Source organism: Colias philodice, chromosome 11 (assembly GCF_061535455.1).
Source record: "Colias philodice isolate Cphi_HAF_F1 chromosome 11, ilColPhil1 Martin Lab GWU primary, whole genome shotgun sequence".
Taxonomy (NCBI): Eukaryota; Metazoa; Arthropoda; class Insecta; order Lepidoptera; family Pieridae; genus Colias; species Colias philodice.
In genome coordinates, this window is record NC_143096.1 from 3,854,159 (window position 1) to 3,866,757 (window position 12,599).

The 12,599-nt window shown below is 34.8% G+C and overlaps 2 protein-coding genes across 3 annotated transcripts; one reads left to right on the forward strand and one right to left on the reverse strand.

The window, feature by feature from the left end:
- Window positions 1–3,029: 3,029 nt before the first annotated feature.
- Window positions 3,030–10,535, forward strand: scaf6 (SR-related CTD associated factor 6). Of its 2 annotated transcripts, XM_089700601.1 has the most exons (14): window positions 3,030–3,267; window positions 3,346–3,516; window positions 3,620–3,903; window positions 4,490–4,652; window positions 4,768–4,915; window positions 5,316–5,392; window positions 5,558–5,756; window positions 5,826–6,369; window positions 7,262–7,395; window positions 7,617–7,784; window positions 8,393–8,508; window positions 9,401–9,536; window positions 9,944–10,110; window positions 10,306–10,535. In XM_089700601.1, the coding sequence occupies exons 1-14, from the start codon at window positions 3,243–3,245 to the stop codon at window positions 10,407–10,409; spliced, it is 2,436 nt and encodes an 811-aa protein (XP_089556727.1). In that variant the 5' UTR covers window positions 3,030–3,242; the 3' UTR covers window positions 10,410–10,535. The 2 variants fall into 2 exon arrangements, with proteins under 2 accessions (XP_089556727.1, XP_089556728.1); XM_089700602.1 differs by lacking the exon at window positions 3,030–3,267 and having other exon boundaries at window positions 3,384–3,516; window positions 3,709–3,903.
- Window positions 10,468–12,542, reverse strand: mst (misato mitochondrial distribution and morphology regulator). Its single transcript, XM_089700603.1, has 2 exons — window positions 11,824–12,542; window positions 10,468–11,751 (listed from the first exon to the last, which is right to left on the reverse strand). The coding sequence occupies exons 1-2, from the start codon at window positions 12,298–12,300 to the stop codon at window positions 10,591–10,593; spliced, it is 1,638 nt and encodes a 545-aa protein (XP_089556729.1). The 5' UTR covers window positions 12,301–12,542; the 3' UTR covers window positions 10,468–10,590.
- Window positions 12,543–12,599: the final 57 nt, after the last annotated feature.

The following is a 12,599-nucleotide window of genomic DNA, read 5'->3' on the forward strand; positions in this document are numbered from 1 at the left end:
ACAAGGATTCGACCTCGGATTCGACCAGATCATTAAGTAATGATCTAAGGATTCGACGGATGTTTGAAAAATATTAATTATATAATTACATTTGAAATAAATATGGCAGGTATATTATTGTAAAGTAATATCCGGTGCAACGCTTCATTAATTGAATATTTGAATAACAGTACAAAACAGTCTTTTTTTATATACATATATTAAGTTTAATATAGGTCTACCAAATCTGATGGCATATTTATATTTAAGAAATAAAAGATTTTCATGTGGCAACTTATTTGACAACTATCAAATTGGTTGTCAAATTATTTGTCTTCTTTGCAGTTGATGAATAATTTTTAGGATTTTGTCTAAAAAATCTTCGAAAATGTCGAAAAAGCCGCTGCGATCACAAGCAAGAGGTGTTGTTTATAATGTGTATAGAAAAATATTCAATGAAGAAGGGTCAAACACATCACAATTTTCAATTTTGAAGATTTTATTGGTAAATTGGACTTACCCGTTTTGATACTTTAAATTAAAAAATATTATATGTAGGTAATTATAATATTGTTTGTTGATTATAATATAATTTTATGAAAACTTATTACAGGAGTTTCCAATACGGCTATTCGTCAAGTCCAAGCTGTCCAAGTCAATTCCTTAATGTGTGTATCTGTTAATACTTACGAAAATAAACATAGTTTTATTTTATTTTTATTTTATTTTATAAAAAATTATAAGCAGTCTAGTTTTGATCTACATTATCATTACATCGATATTTTCACATGGCATAATGATAATGAATATACAAATTTAGGTATGTGTAAATAATAAAATGAATTACCTGTATAAAAGTTATATGTATATTATACATGTAAGTATGTACCTACATAATATTAAGTGGATATCTCATTATTAAGTACAGTATTGTCCACTTATGTAATGTGACTAATGATATTGAGGACAAAATAAAAAATAAGCAGTATCAAGATCGTTCAGTCCATTTTCCCTAGGGTTGCACACTCAAAATTTTGATTTCCCTAATTGCCATCAGATTCTGGTTTACCTATAGCACTAAAGCTCTCAGTTCAGTCATATCTATAATGTACTTAGATCATTAAGTAATGATAATTACTTAATGATCTAAGATAATGTACTAATATTTTATAGAGGAAAGGTTTGTAATTATGTATGTATGTATGTATGGTTTTCACGCATAAACTACTGGACCGATTTCAAAAATTCTTTCACCATTAGAAAGCTGCACCTTCACTGAGCAACATAGGCTATATAATTGCATTTTCAAATAAATTTGAGATCCTTACCAAAAATGCAATAATGTAACCCAAGGTGTAAAAAATTCCTTAATAAAAATTCTGTCATCGCGTGCGATGCGGAATCTATTCCTTGAAGTACGAGGATGCATAGAGTATAGTATAGTGCCACAAACTTAACTGACCCGGTGACGGTGTCACTGATGTCGATTTTTACTACTGGCGGCACGTAGTTCCAGTTTTTTTCACCGGGTCAGATAAGTTTGTGGCACTATAATATATTATATTGGAAACGAGGATGGTTCTTATGAAAAAAAAAACGTAAACATGTAGGTACCACGGGCGAAGCTGGAGCGGACCGCTAGTATATTATATCTATGGCAAATTTCAGTTCCAATAATTTATGTATAGATAGATTGATCTCCAATTTAATATTATACTCTAATTATTAGTGAATATACTAAAAAAAGCTGATTCAAGAATTGGGATACACTGTGGGATACACGTACCCACAGACATATATTAAGTAGACAACGCAAGTACCGTGATCTGTATGAAAACCAAGCGTGTCATATTTTTTGACGCGTTATGACGTCACGAGCGCTTTTTAGTGATGGTAATTTCATTTTACGCTAAATCGATTAGGACGCCACTCGCGCGGCGTTTCTAGTATCGTCCTATCCCATCGTACTATCTTGCTCGCTTTACCGAGCTACCGCTAAAGCTGGGTTCACTAAAATGTTTAGAGCAAATTGTGCTATATTTTGTTGGAAACCAATCTTTATGTCCCGTTGCATCGATCCATTTTTCTTTTATGTTCGGGTTACATGGAAAACTGAAAAAACAAACATAGTCTAAGCGATAAGGAGTTTTCTTAAAAATCGTCCATTGCCGCGTCGGCGTCCATGTCATAATATTTATTTTTAGTACCTTTGTATTAAAATACTTAAAAGTTCTAGGTCAAGTCGTATTAAATGACAAAAAAAACATTGCACTCCGGGAGTGCCGGCAGAAGTGAAAACGCGCGTAGTAGAGAGGGGATAGCTGTCTACTCTCCATCCGTCTTACGCTTTTTCGATCAGGTCACGTGTCCTAACGCGAGTTTAAGATTTTATACCCATTACAGAATAAGTGCTCAACGCCGCTAAAGAAGTTTTCACTTCAAAAAAATCTATGCCTTTTTTTCTGAAAAATTGCTCCTTCAAATTATCATTTTTCTGTTCGATTATAAAATCGATTAGAATCGAGAACTGTTGCATCAAATGAACATCACTAACCACAAAATTGGACAGAAAAATGAGAACAGAAAAATGAGAAGACGCTATTCATTGCTTATTATCATACGACGCGATCTTTACCGTGCCAAGTAAAAGCCGCAATGTATTCCGAATCATTCCGTATGATTTGGTATCCATGTTTGTCACGATCGTTTTCCACAGATATTCTTTATTTGATTTTAAAATAAAAAGAGCATATTCTGATTAGAAAATTACTTACCTGTGGAAGGAAACATCTCCGATAACTCGGCCACTCACAGCTGTGGAGTTTCTACAGTTTATAACGGCGCAATTCGGCATTTTACTTTATTCAGCTTCACGTCTTTCCTTGGCGAACTGCAAGCGCGGACTGAGTGTAGGCCAGCGTCAAGTAAGTGTCATAAACTTAGTTTGGACACGGGAAGTACATACACTCGCGTAGTCTATCTTAATATATGTCTGTGCACGTACCAATTTGGCATGGTATTGCCTATGCCAAAAAATAAAAAAAAGCAAACATGAAACAATAATGGCTGCCGATGTTTAAGTTTTAACTGTATCGTGCACCTTCGTATTAAATGATTATGTTTTATATTGTTTGTGCTAATCGGTGTATTTAAGGTGTATTAAGTTTTCCAGTGTATAATTTTACAGAACATTTTAAAAAGTGACTAATGATGGACAATTGTTAGTTAGTGTTAACCTAAAAATAACTATAAATCAAGATAAAATGGAGCTTCCACAGCCGCCACAAGGTAAATTTAGAATTTCTTATTCACTATGTAGTTTATTCATATAGTTCAATAATTATCAAACCGTTCTGCAACTTGCAGATCAAGATCTTCGCAATATAATCGACAAACTCGCCCAATTTGTCGCACGAAATGGGCCCGAGTTCGAGAAGATGACCAAGACGAAACAAAAGAACAATCCCAAATTCAGTTTCCTGTACGGTGGCGAGTACTTCAACTACTACCAGTACAAAGTTACGACAGAGCAAGCAAGTAAGCATATTGACGATGGTGGTTAAAAGATTAGAGATAGTCGCGGTCGCGCCCGATCGCTGATGTGTTATAACCGTTTCAAGTGACCCTCCGCTGTTTATAGTTCTAAAGCAATCGGCCGGTGGCCAGGCGGCCCCTCCTCCGTCCGGGGCTTATATGGCACAGACAAGGCAATATGTAATGCCCCAACAGGCTGGCGCGACGCCCGCCCAGCTCGGGCTGGCTGCGACGATGGCGGCGGCTCCGGCGCTCCAGCAATGGCTCGCGGCGAACTCGGCCCCGCCCGCTACGCACCACTCCCTTGAGATTGACAATGTGAATGCTCAGATCAACATGTTAAAAGACCAAATCACTCAGTCAGAGAATAATCTTAATGCTCAACATAATGTGAGTTTAATATAATATGATTGTATCATATCAATTGTAAATTATTTGCTTTTATTCACAGTTTTCTTGCAGACTGTCATATTTTTGTTTATATTATGTTTAAAAAATGCCATTATGTACAAAGTCTAGATGCATAACAATATTTGTATCTAATTGGAACGAAAAAGTGGGCTAGTCTGCTTTTGTTGTAAATATTGAATGCAACTTTTAAATAGAAATAATTTTTATAATGTTTTTAATGTGCTTCATTCTTTTTATTTTTTGTATATAAAGATAAATGTTCCAGTAATAGGTATTTGGATGGCAGGTCAGATTTCAGGCATGAATTATATCTGTATAAGATAAAATAGTTTGTTTTAAATGCATGTCTGTAATTATTATACATAAGACAGATTTATTTTATGTAGGATTTTTATTCACACACATCCTTAATAGCTTAAAACATTTTTTAAATAGAGCAATAAACATAAGAGCCTTCTTTCTCTATCTTATGTACATAATATATAGAAAAGCTCTGTTTAAAGAATACTATCTCTGTACATTTTTTTATCTGTGTAATATTCTATTTATTACTAAACCATTTTAGGTACTCATACAACAGCAACAAGCTAAAATCAATGAATTGGTGAGCAAAGCTCAGGTAGAGACTATACAGATCATGGCAGAAGATAACAACATCAGCTTATCGGAGTTAGACAACATCTTACAGCCCATTATTGAATCTTGCACTAAAGATAGCATATCAGCAGGTATATTAGAATTTTGTGTAATTCTAAATGTTAAAACCTTTGGAATATTAATTACCCATTATTGTTTACAATTTCATTTCTTAGATTCATGGATAATATATGGCTTTAATTTTAGGAAAAGGATGGATACTGCAGCATGCTTCATCGGCAGATGCAGGCAAAGTGATTTCTCAACATCTGCTGCGGAAGGTTACCCAGCCTGGAGCGGCTTTCACACAAAAACTGCACATCATATATCTAGTCAACGACGTCTTACATCACTGGTTAGTATATAAAAACAAGAATTAAAATCACAACTTATGGTACTTATTGTATGTCATCAAAATTTGGGTTTTTGGGAATTAGTGAGGTGTTTTCTTAAGGTCATTTTGCTTTCTAACATGTTTTTTTTTTGTTTTAACATTACGTCACAGTATTGTATTCCTTTGCACAAAGGGAGGCCAAAATTTTTTTGTTTCCAATATATGTCTTGATCTTATCTTCATATTTCTATTTTCTTTTTCTGTTAAAAAAATGTATGTACTTTAATAGTATTGTTTTTGTAATTTTCTATCTATGTACTTCTTTTCTATAAAGTTTTGAGTTGTAAAGTTGTTTAATATATCGTGTCCCTTGCGATCGATGTCAATTCGGTGTCTATGATACTATTATTCCTAATTACAGTGCACGCAAAAACGCCGAAGATCTCAAGAAAAATTTGGAAAATGTGGTGGTTCCAATGTTTTGCAATGCCAGTATAGGTAACATATTTACAATAATGTCCTCAAAATTTAGGTCTCTTGTCTTTTTGTGCATTCTCATCTACTTAACATCTAGAGCATCATCCTGTGGTTTGTCAGTCAGGTAAAACTTGCTTGAGTCAGCTTGGCTCTTGCGACAACCGTGTAATCCTTTTTACATTTCAGCCGTTACTGAAGAGCAGGAGGCTAAGCTTAACAAACTGCTTCGTCTCTGGGAATCCAAGTCCAACTACTTCGACTCGGGGGTCATTGAAAAGATGAAGAGCCCTACCAGTTCATATCAAGAGTACCAGAATAACCTGATTGCGCAGCATTCGAATGCTATCGCTCATTTAACACAACAAACAAAGTCTACCTTTGAAAAGTATGTTATATCCGTCTTTCGTAAAATTAACAGTTCAAAGAGAAAATTCTAATAAACTCTTCATTGCAGCTATCAAACACAGCATCAAGCCTTTGTTGCTCACACATTGCAACAAATACAACAAATGGAGATGCAAAAGCATGCACTAGAACTAAACAACCAGGAATCAAACAAAGATAATCAGCAAAATATGCCAAATCCCTTCCAAAACAATTTCAATGACCAAGGGTATCCTCCGATGGGTGGATTTGATCAGAATTTCGGACCAAACCACCAGCAGTTCGGAAGCGAGAGTGGGGACAATTATGCGTCAAACAATAGTTTGAGCGGGAATGAAAACAGTTTTGATAGTCAAATGTTTGATCAAATGAAACAACAAAAAACGGAACAAGCTGATGAACCTGACTTGTCCATTTTACCAAACATAAATTTCTCACAACCGCCTCCCGGTTTCGAACCAAAGCCTCTGCCATTGGCTTTCCAAAATGGTCTTCCAGATCTCAGTAAGCCCCCACCAGGATTCCCCCCCTTCCCAGAAATTAACAACGAAGAGCTGATGCCCTCAGTCCCATACTTTGAATTACCTGCTGGTTTGATGGTACCACTTATAATGGTAAGTTATTTTTCATTGAAACAAAAAAATAAATAATAAAATAAATGTTTGAGAGATTTAAATAAGCCTTTTGATCTTAACCTAGTTTTAAAAGTAATATAATTTTTAAACATTCTTACTCTGTGCATGACTAACAATGTACTTATGAAATCACAATGCACTCAGTCATTCTATGAATTAAGCACATCTTTATTATCGATTTGTAGACCTGCACTCCTATACTTGTACCTATTGGGAATCTCTTAACGTCAGATAGAACTAAAAAGGCACTTATATAAGGCATTTTTTTACTGAAATATTTAGTTAATAGAAACACAATATGCATATAGTTCATACTTTATCAAATCATTTGTCAGTTTCAAAAGTTCTCATTGCAAAATGAAATATGACTTCAGATTTTTCTTAACGCACTGTAGCATTAACTCCTAGAAATAACGCACAGCAACTGTATTTTTTCTGTATAAATGAAAATTCACTTATATTAATAAAACTTAATTGAAGTGAAACTTCTTTATCGGGGTTGGACAAAAATATAGTGTAACATTTTTGCGTTACGCCGTACGCGTGACATTTTTGCGTTACGCCGTACGCGTGACATTTTTGCGTTACGCCATACTCGTGACATTTTTAAGGTCATAAAGAAGTTTCACTTCTTACGTGTGTACTCTAGTACACGCATATATTTTTTCTTTTATTGAAGTGAAACTTCTTTATCGGGGTTGGACAAAAATTTAGTGTAACATTTTTGCGTTACGCCGTACGCGTGACATTTTTGCGTTACGCCGTACGCGTGACATTTTTGCGTTACGCCATACTCATTACATTTTTAAGGTCATAAAGAAGTTTCACTTCTTACGTGTGTACTCTAGTACACGCATACATTTTTTTTTAGTTGGAAGACGACAAATACAAGCCGTTAGACCCAGCTCGTATAAGACTGCCGCCACCCGCTCCGCCAAATGAGAGGCTCTTACAAGCTGTTGACGCATTCTATGCATCACCTAACCATGAACGGCCGAGGGATAAGTTAGTTCTCTTTTTATTTATTTGTTTTACGAGATTGTTATCAATTAAATTAAATAAATTAAATACATAGATGTTGCTTTAAAATCAATTTGTTTAAAGTGTTTCGAATGATAAATTTATACAAAAGGAGCTGTGTACTATTTAACTCAATTTTACAAATAGTTTCATGTTATATAATATTTTCACTTAAAACATTTCTAAAACTGATAATACTCTTACAGTGAAGGATGGGAGAAATTAGGATTATATGAATATTACAAAGCAAAGAATGCAGCTAGAAAAAATAAAGAGGAAGCGATTGCGCAAGGGCGAAGGATGAAGTCAAAGTCGCCCAGCCCCATACCAAAAGACTTACAGAAACAACCAACACCACCGGGAAGAAGATATAGGTATGTTTTTTCAGTTTTTATCAAAACATTCCAATAACAAAACAATTTCTTGAAACAAAATCTTGCATAATATTATGTATAAAACTAAAGAATATAACCGCCACACAAAATTTTTATCTTTTAGGTATTGTATTAGTTTTGGGGTTGAAATAAGTCCTACTACAATCGTCTTAAAAGAAAAGATATACTCTAACTGTATTACTTGAAGAGCAGTTGTCCTCACTGGAGGGCTCGCTCTACATGCCAAACTTTGCCTGACAACACATCCGCTTATAGCGAAAACCGCTGATTTCAGATGAAATGAGAAAAAAAAAAGACGGGTTGCACTCCGGGAGTGCCGGCAGAAGTGAAAACTTGATTATTAACGTTCAGCATGTTTGATATTTTGGAATGGTATCCAAAATATCAAACAACCGTCTTACGCTTTTTCGATCAGGCCACGTGTCCTGACGCGAGTTTAAGATTTTATACCCAACGCCGCTAAAGAAGTTTTCACTTCAAAAACTTAAGTTAATAATTATAAATCATGTTCTTATTGGATAAATAGCATATTATTTACAATTTCGAGAGAGTTTAAACAGACTCATTCATTAATCTTTATTTGCCAGGTCATTAAGTAAATCACCAGAGCCGAAGCCGGTGATTCCATTATCGCCGCGGAAGTCAAAGTCACGGTCGCCATCGCCCAGACGGAGACCCACGACGTGGAGGAGGGATAGAGATAGTGAGAATTTATTTTCATTTTCTTTATTTGATATTGTTTTATGGATATTGCAACTTTAACTTTAAATTTTATGAAATATCAAGATGTAATAGCCTTAAATGTGAATAGCTTTAAAGTTCCAATAACTTAGAGGCTGTCCAATTATTAATTGATTCTTCTAAGGGCTTGTTTTTTCCACCATGGTTAAAACTTATTCGTCGAATAAATGTATAAAACTACCATTTTAAAAACGTATTCTAATTGCCCGTATATACCGTAATACTTTATTGGACGGATAAGTTTTATCCAAGCATTGAAAAATCGGCCCTAAGATAATTAAAGACATATATTGCAGGTATATTTCCGATATATTTTATAACAGGATAAATTTTTAAAGTAAATTCTCATGTTTGTATAACTGTAAAGATTATTGCTAGAATATACTTGTTTTATTTCTATGTTCAACATATATGTTTGCTATATTTTAAATCTTTATACAATTATTTTAAATCTTAATCTTATATCCTGCCCCCCTAGACAAGTGGCTTTCTATTAGCGTAAAGTTGAATAGAATAGATTATGAATGTATGAGATTGACGTAATCAAGAAGCTTATATATCTAATACACTGGAGATTGCGCTATGAACGTTGGCTTGTCACGGGAAGGCACGACCTTGAATGATATAAGCTTCTTGGACGTAATCAATCGTCGTTGTCGTCGTAATCAAACGTCAATCTCGAGATTCATAATCTATTCTATTCAACTTTACGCTAATAGAAAGCCACTTGTCTAGGGGGGTCTAGGGGGTCCTAGTCCAATACATATATATATATTGATATATAATATCAATTTTTTTTCAGCTTATTATGATTAAACACCATATTTTATTACTTACATCTATATTTCCCTCAGGTCGTCGCAAGTCACGGTCACGCTCACGCTCACGGTCGCGCAGCCGATCACGTGATCGCGAGCGACACCGAGACTCGCCGCGCGACAAGATGCGACGCGTCGAGAAGTCACGGTCACCTACACCCCCTAGTTTTATGTGAGTATACTTGTGTATTTCATTTTGCATGTACAGTGTTAAATGAATTTGTAATTTTATTTATTATGTCACTGTAAAATTGTAAGCTCCATTAGATTACAATCTTGCGGACTAGATTCCAGCAAGATCTGTCGACAAATAGTGATAGAAAAGTAAATACTCGATATAGCACATATTTTGCCTGGGAGAGATTGCTGTGCAGCAATAAGGCCGCCTTTTGTGCAAAATATTTGTACCTAATAACTTACATCGTTAAATAATTACATTGTTTTTTCAATAAAGTATTATAAATAACAAAAAAAAAAATGCAATGGTAAAAAATGTATTTTTATCGTAAAGGCTGAATAATCTTAGGTGAACATATTAAAAAGTTCAGTTCAAAACAATGCCACGTCTAATTTGCCCAGGGGTTCATCATACCCGAGCACGTCGGGCGGCATCGACTCGAGCAACAAGGGCCACCAGCTGCTGCAGAAGATGGGCTGGAGCGCGGGCGGGCTCGGCGCGGCCGGTCAGGGCATCGCCGAGCCGATCAGCGGCGGGGCCGTGCGCGATAGGCAGGATCAGTATAAGGGTATGTCGCACCCAGCCTCACTGGGGATGTAGTTTTGATCATGTGAAGATTTCTAACTTTTGTGATAATTTTTGTCTTAATAATTTGTGCTACTAATTTAATAAGCCTCATGATATTCTAAAATAAATCACATTTCTTATCTAGATTCAATTTCTAAATTAACGATTATTCAAACATTATTATTTCTCATTACAGGTATAGGAGTTAATTTAAATGATCCATATGAAAACTTCAGAAAGAACAAAGGTGCGGCATTTATTACGAGAATAAAAGAGAGAGCGTTGGAGCGATCGTCGTGATTGTTGCAGATACGAGGCGTTTAGTTTAAGGCTGTAAATGTGTACAATTATTGTGAATGAGTGTCTGCAGAATATGGTTTATTTTATCTAAATCATCATGAATAAAAGTTATATGAATTTCATAAATATTGTTTTATTTGTGTTAAAGCTTCTTATTTGAGACAGTTAATAAAACTAAAACTTATAATTCAAAGTCATCTTCGTAATTATCCTTAAACTCAGCAAGTCTATCAAGGCATTCCCGGTAATCAGCAGCTTCCAATCCTTCTTCTTTGAATTTATGCAATTTTGCAAATTTTATTCTGCTCACTTCTCTGTGCAGTTTTTCTATCATATCTGCCATGAAGTTTCCATTATGGTATCCAGCTATGACAGGACAACTCTGAATATTAGATGTCCTTGCATCATCTTGAATAAAGCCATACTTATTAAGTTTATCAGAAAATATATTTGGATATGGATTCTTCACTTCCAATGGTTTGTCACAAACTGTAACATTTGTTGCAGACAGGAAGTTATTAGCCTGGAAATAGAGTTCAAACATTTCTTTAATGTCTCTACATCTGTAGGCTGGAATGTTCATTTGTTCCTTAGCCTCTTTCATTGGTGCTTTCAAATAGTTTTCGGGAATACCTCTCACTGTTATAAGCTGGAATATTTTGTCAGTTGCAATCTTACAACTTGGTGTTATTGGAGTGTATATAGGCTGTGTGGTAGTATTTAAGTAGTCAATAAGATATTCTGACTCATGGAATGCAAATGGTAGTCTTAGAGAGGCAGCGGCCATTTTTCTCCCATAGCCTGTCAGATCAGCACACATATCAGACAAGGTATAGATATTTGTTTTATGTCTATACTTTTGGCTCAAGGTATCTAAAGCAGATGCTAATAAAGCAGAGGAATGATAATACAATGCAGGATTATATGAAACATGCTCAAATGATCTGGGATTTCCAGGTTTTCTCCAACCCTTATCACTAGTACATAAAGGCACAAAAAGACTAGCATTCTGTGACAATTCTTCAATTGCAAGTGCTATATTTACCAGCCGCATTGAATCCTTCAAATTAGATGTATCTCTTTCTTCTTGATTAGCAGGATTATTATCATTAAAATATGAAGGTATTATGGGGTATGCTAGTACAGTTTTGGAATATTCATCCGCTAAATGCTCAATACATCCAATGGCTAATCCAGAAAATCCATTGTAACAATCAAAATTCACTTGAAATCCTTGCATGCTATCACATTCTTCGACATATTTCCGTATATTGTCTGTAAAGGTATCACCATAATCTGATTTCCATATTGATCTGCCAGTGCTTCCTATATCAAAACCTTCCTGGAAATAAATAAAGTCTTATTAGAACTTTCATACATTTTATATAACAACTACCAATTAATAAAAACTTACATGTTCATCTCCATGTTGATAACTTTTTATTACATTTATTGTCCGTGAATGAAATCTGGGGTATAGATAGTCAGTCCACGTATTTATATTGTCTTCTAAAATGTATTTTTTATCTTGGGTGTCTGGAGGGTTTTCAGCTTCAATATCAGACAGAAATTCATTTTTCTCAGCTGGAGGATCCTCTATCTTTTCAACATACGACCAAGGAAGATCGCCTTCATCATTGGTTGCACTTTCGAGACCCCCGGTTGCTGGCAAAGTTTTAAGAGAACCTTTTAAATCTGCCAATAGTAATCTTGGTGTATATGTAACCTCTCCGGTAGATGTTTGGCCCTCTCTATATAAAATATCATGGTTGACTTCGGTTTTTACTGTTCCAGTATAATCAAAACTTAATTCCTGTATATTCCAAAAATGTGCACCTACATAATTGGAGTAGTGGCCTAACTGAATGGTAAGAATTTCACGTGTAGACATTGTGTTTTTAAAATGCTTTTTATTCTGATATGATTGCTTCCGAAGGTAAAATGTAGTGTAACAAGGTGCAGCAGGTTTTCATGTCACTCATACAAAAATACTGAAAATAAAAGCTAATATCTTGAACTGAAACAGTTTATTTATTTATGTTCAATGAACAAAAAATCTGAATTTAGTTGAATTGAGAATTCTGATTTTTTATTGGGCATAAAATGTCAAATCAAAATAATATGTCAATTGGTCATTATGTCTGTTCTCAACTCAATGTCAAATATAAATTCATGTTCACCAATCGCCTA

What these genes read in the sequence shown, in the direction of transcription:
- mst (XM_089700603.1), bottom strand. Translation starts at nt 12,300, where the DNA reads ATGTCTACACGTGAAATTCTTACCATTCAGTTAGGCCACTACTCCAAT. An exon ending in ATCAACATGGAGATGAACAT is followed by an intron (nt 11,752 to 11,823) that starts GTAAGTTTTTAT and finishes ATTTATTTCCAG; the next exon opens with GAAGGTTTTGATATAGGAAG.
- scaf6 (XM_089700601.1), top strand. Translation starts at nt 3,243, where the DNA reads ATGGAGCTTCCACAGCCGCCACAAG. An exon ending in ATCTTAATGCTCAACATAAT is followed by an intron (nt 3,904 to 4,489) that starts GTGAGTTTAATA and finishes AAACCATTTTAG; the next exon opens with GTACTCATACAACAGCAACA. An exon ending in ACAAAGTCTACCTTTGAAAA is followed by an intron (nt 5,757 to 5,825) that starts GTATGTTATATC and finishes TCTTCATTGCAG; the next exon opens with CTATCAAACACAGCATCAAG.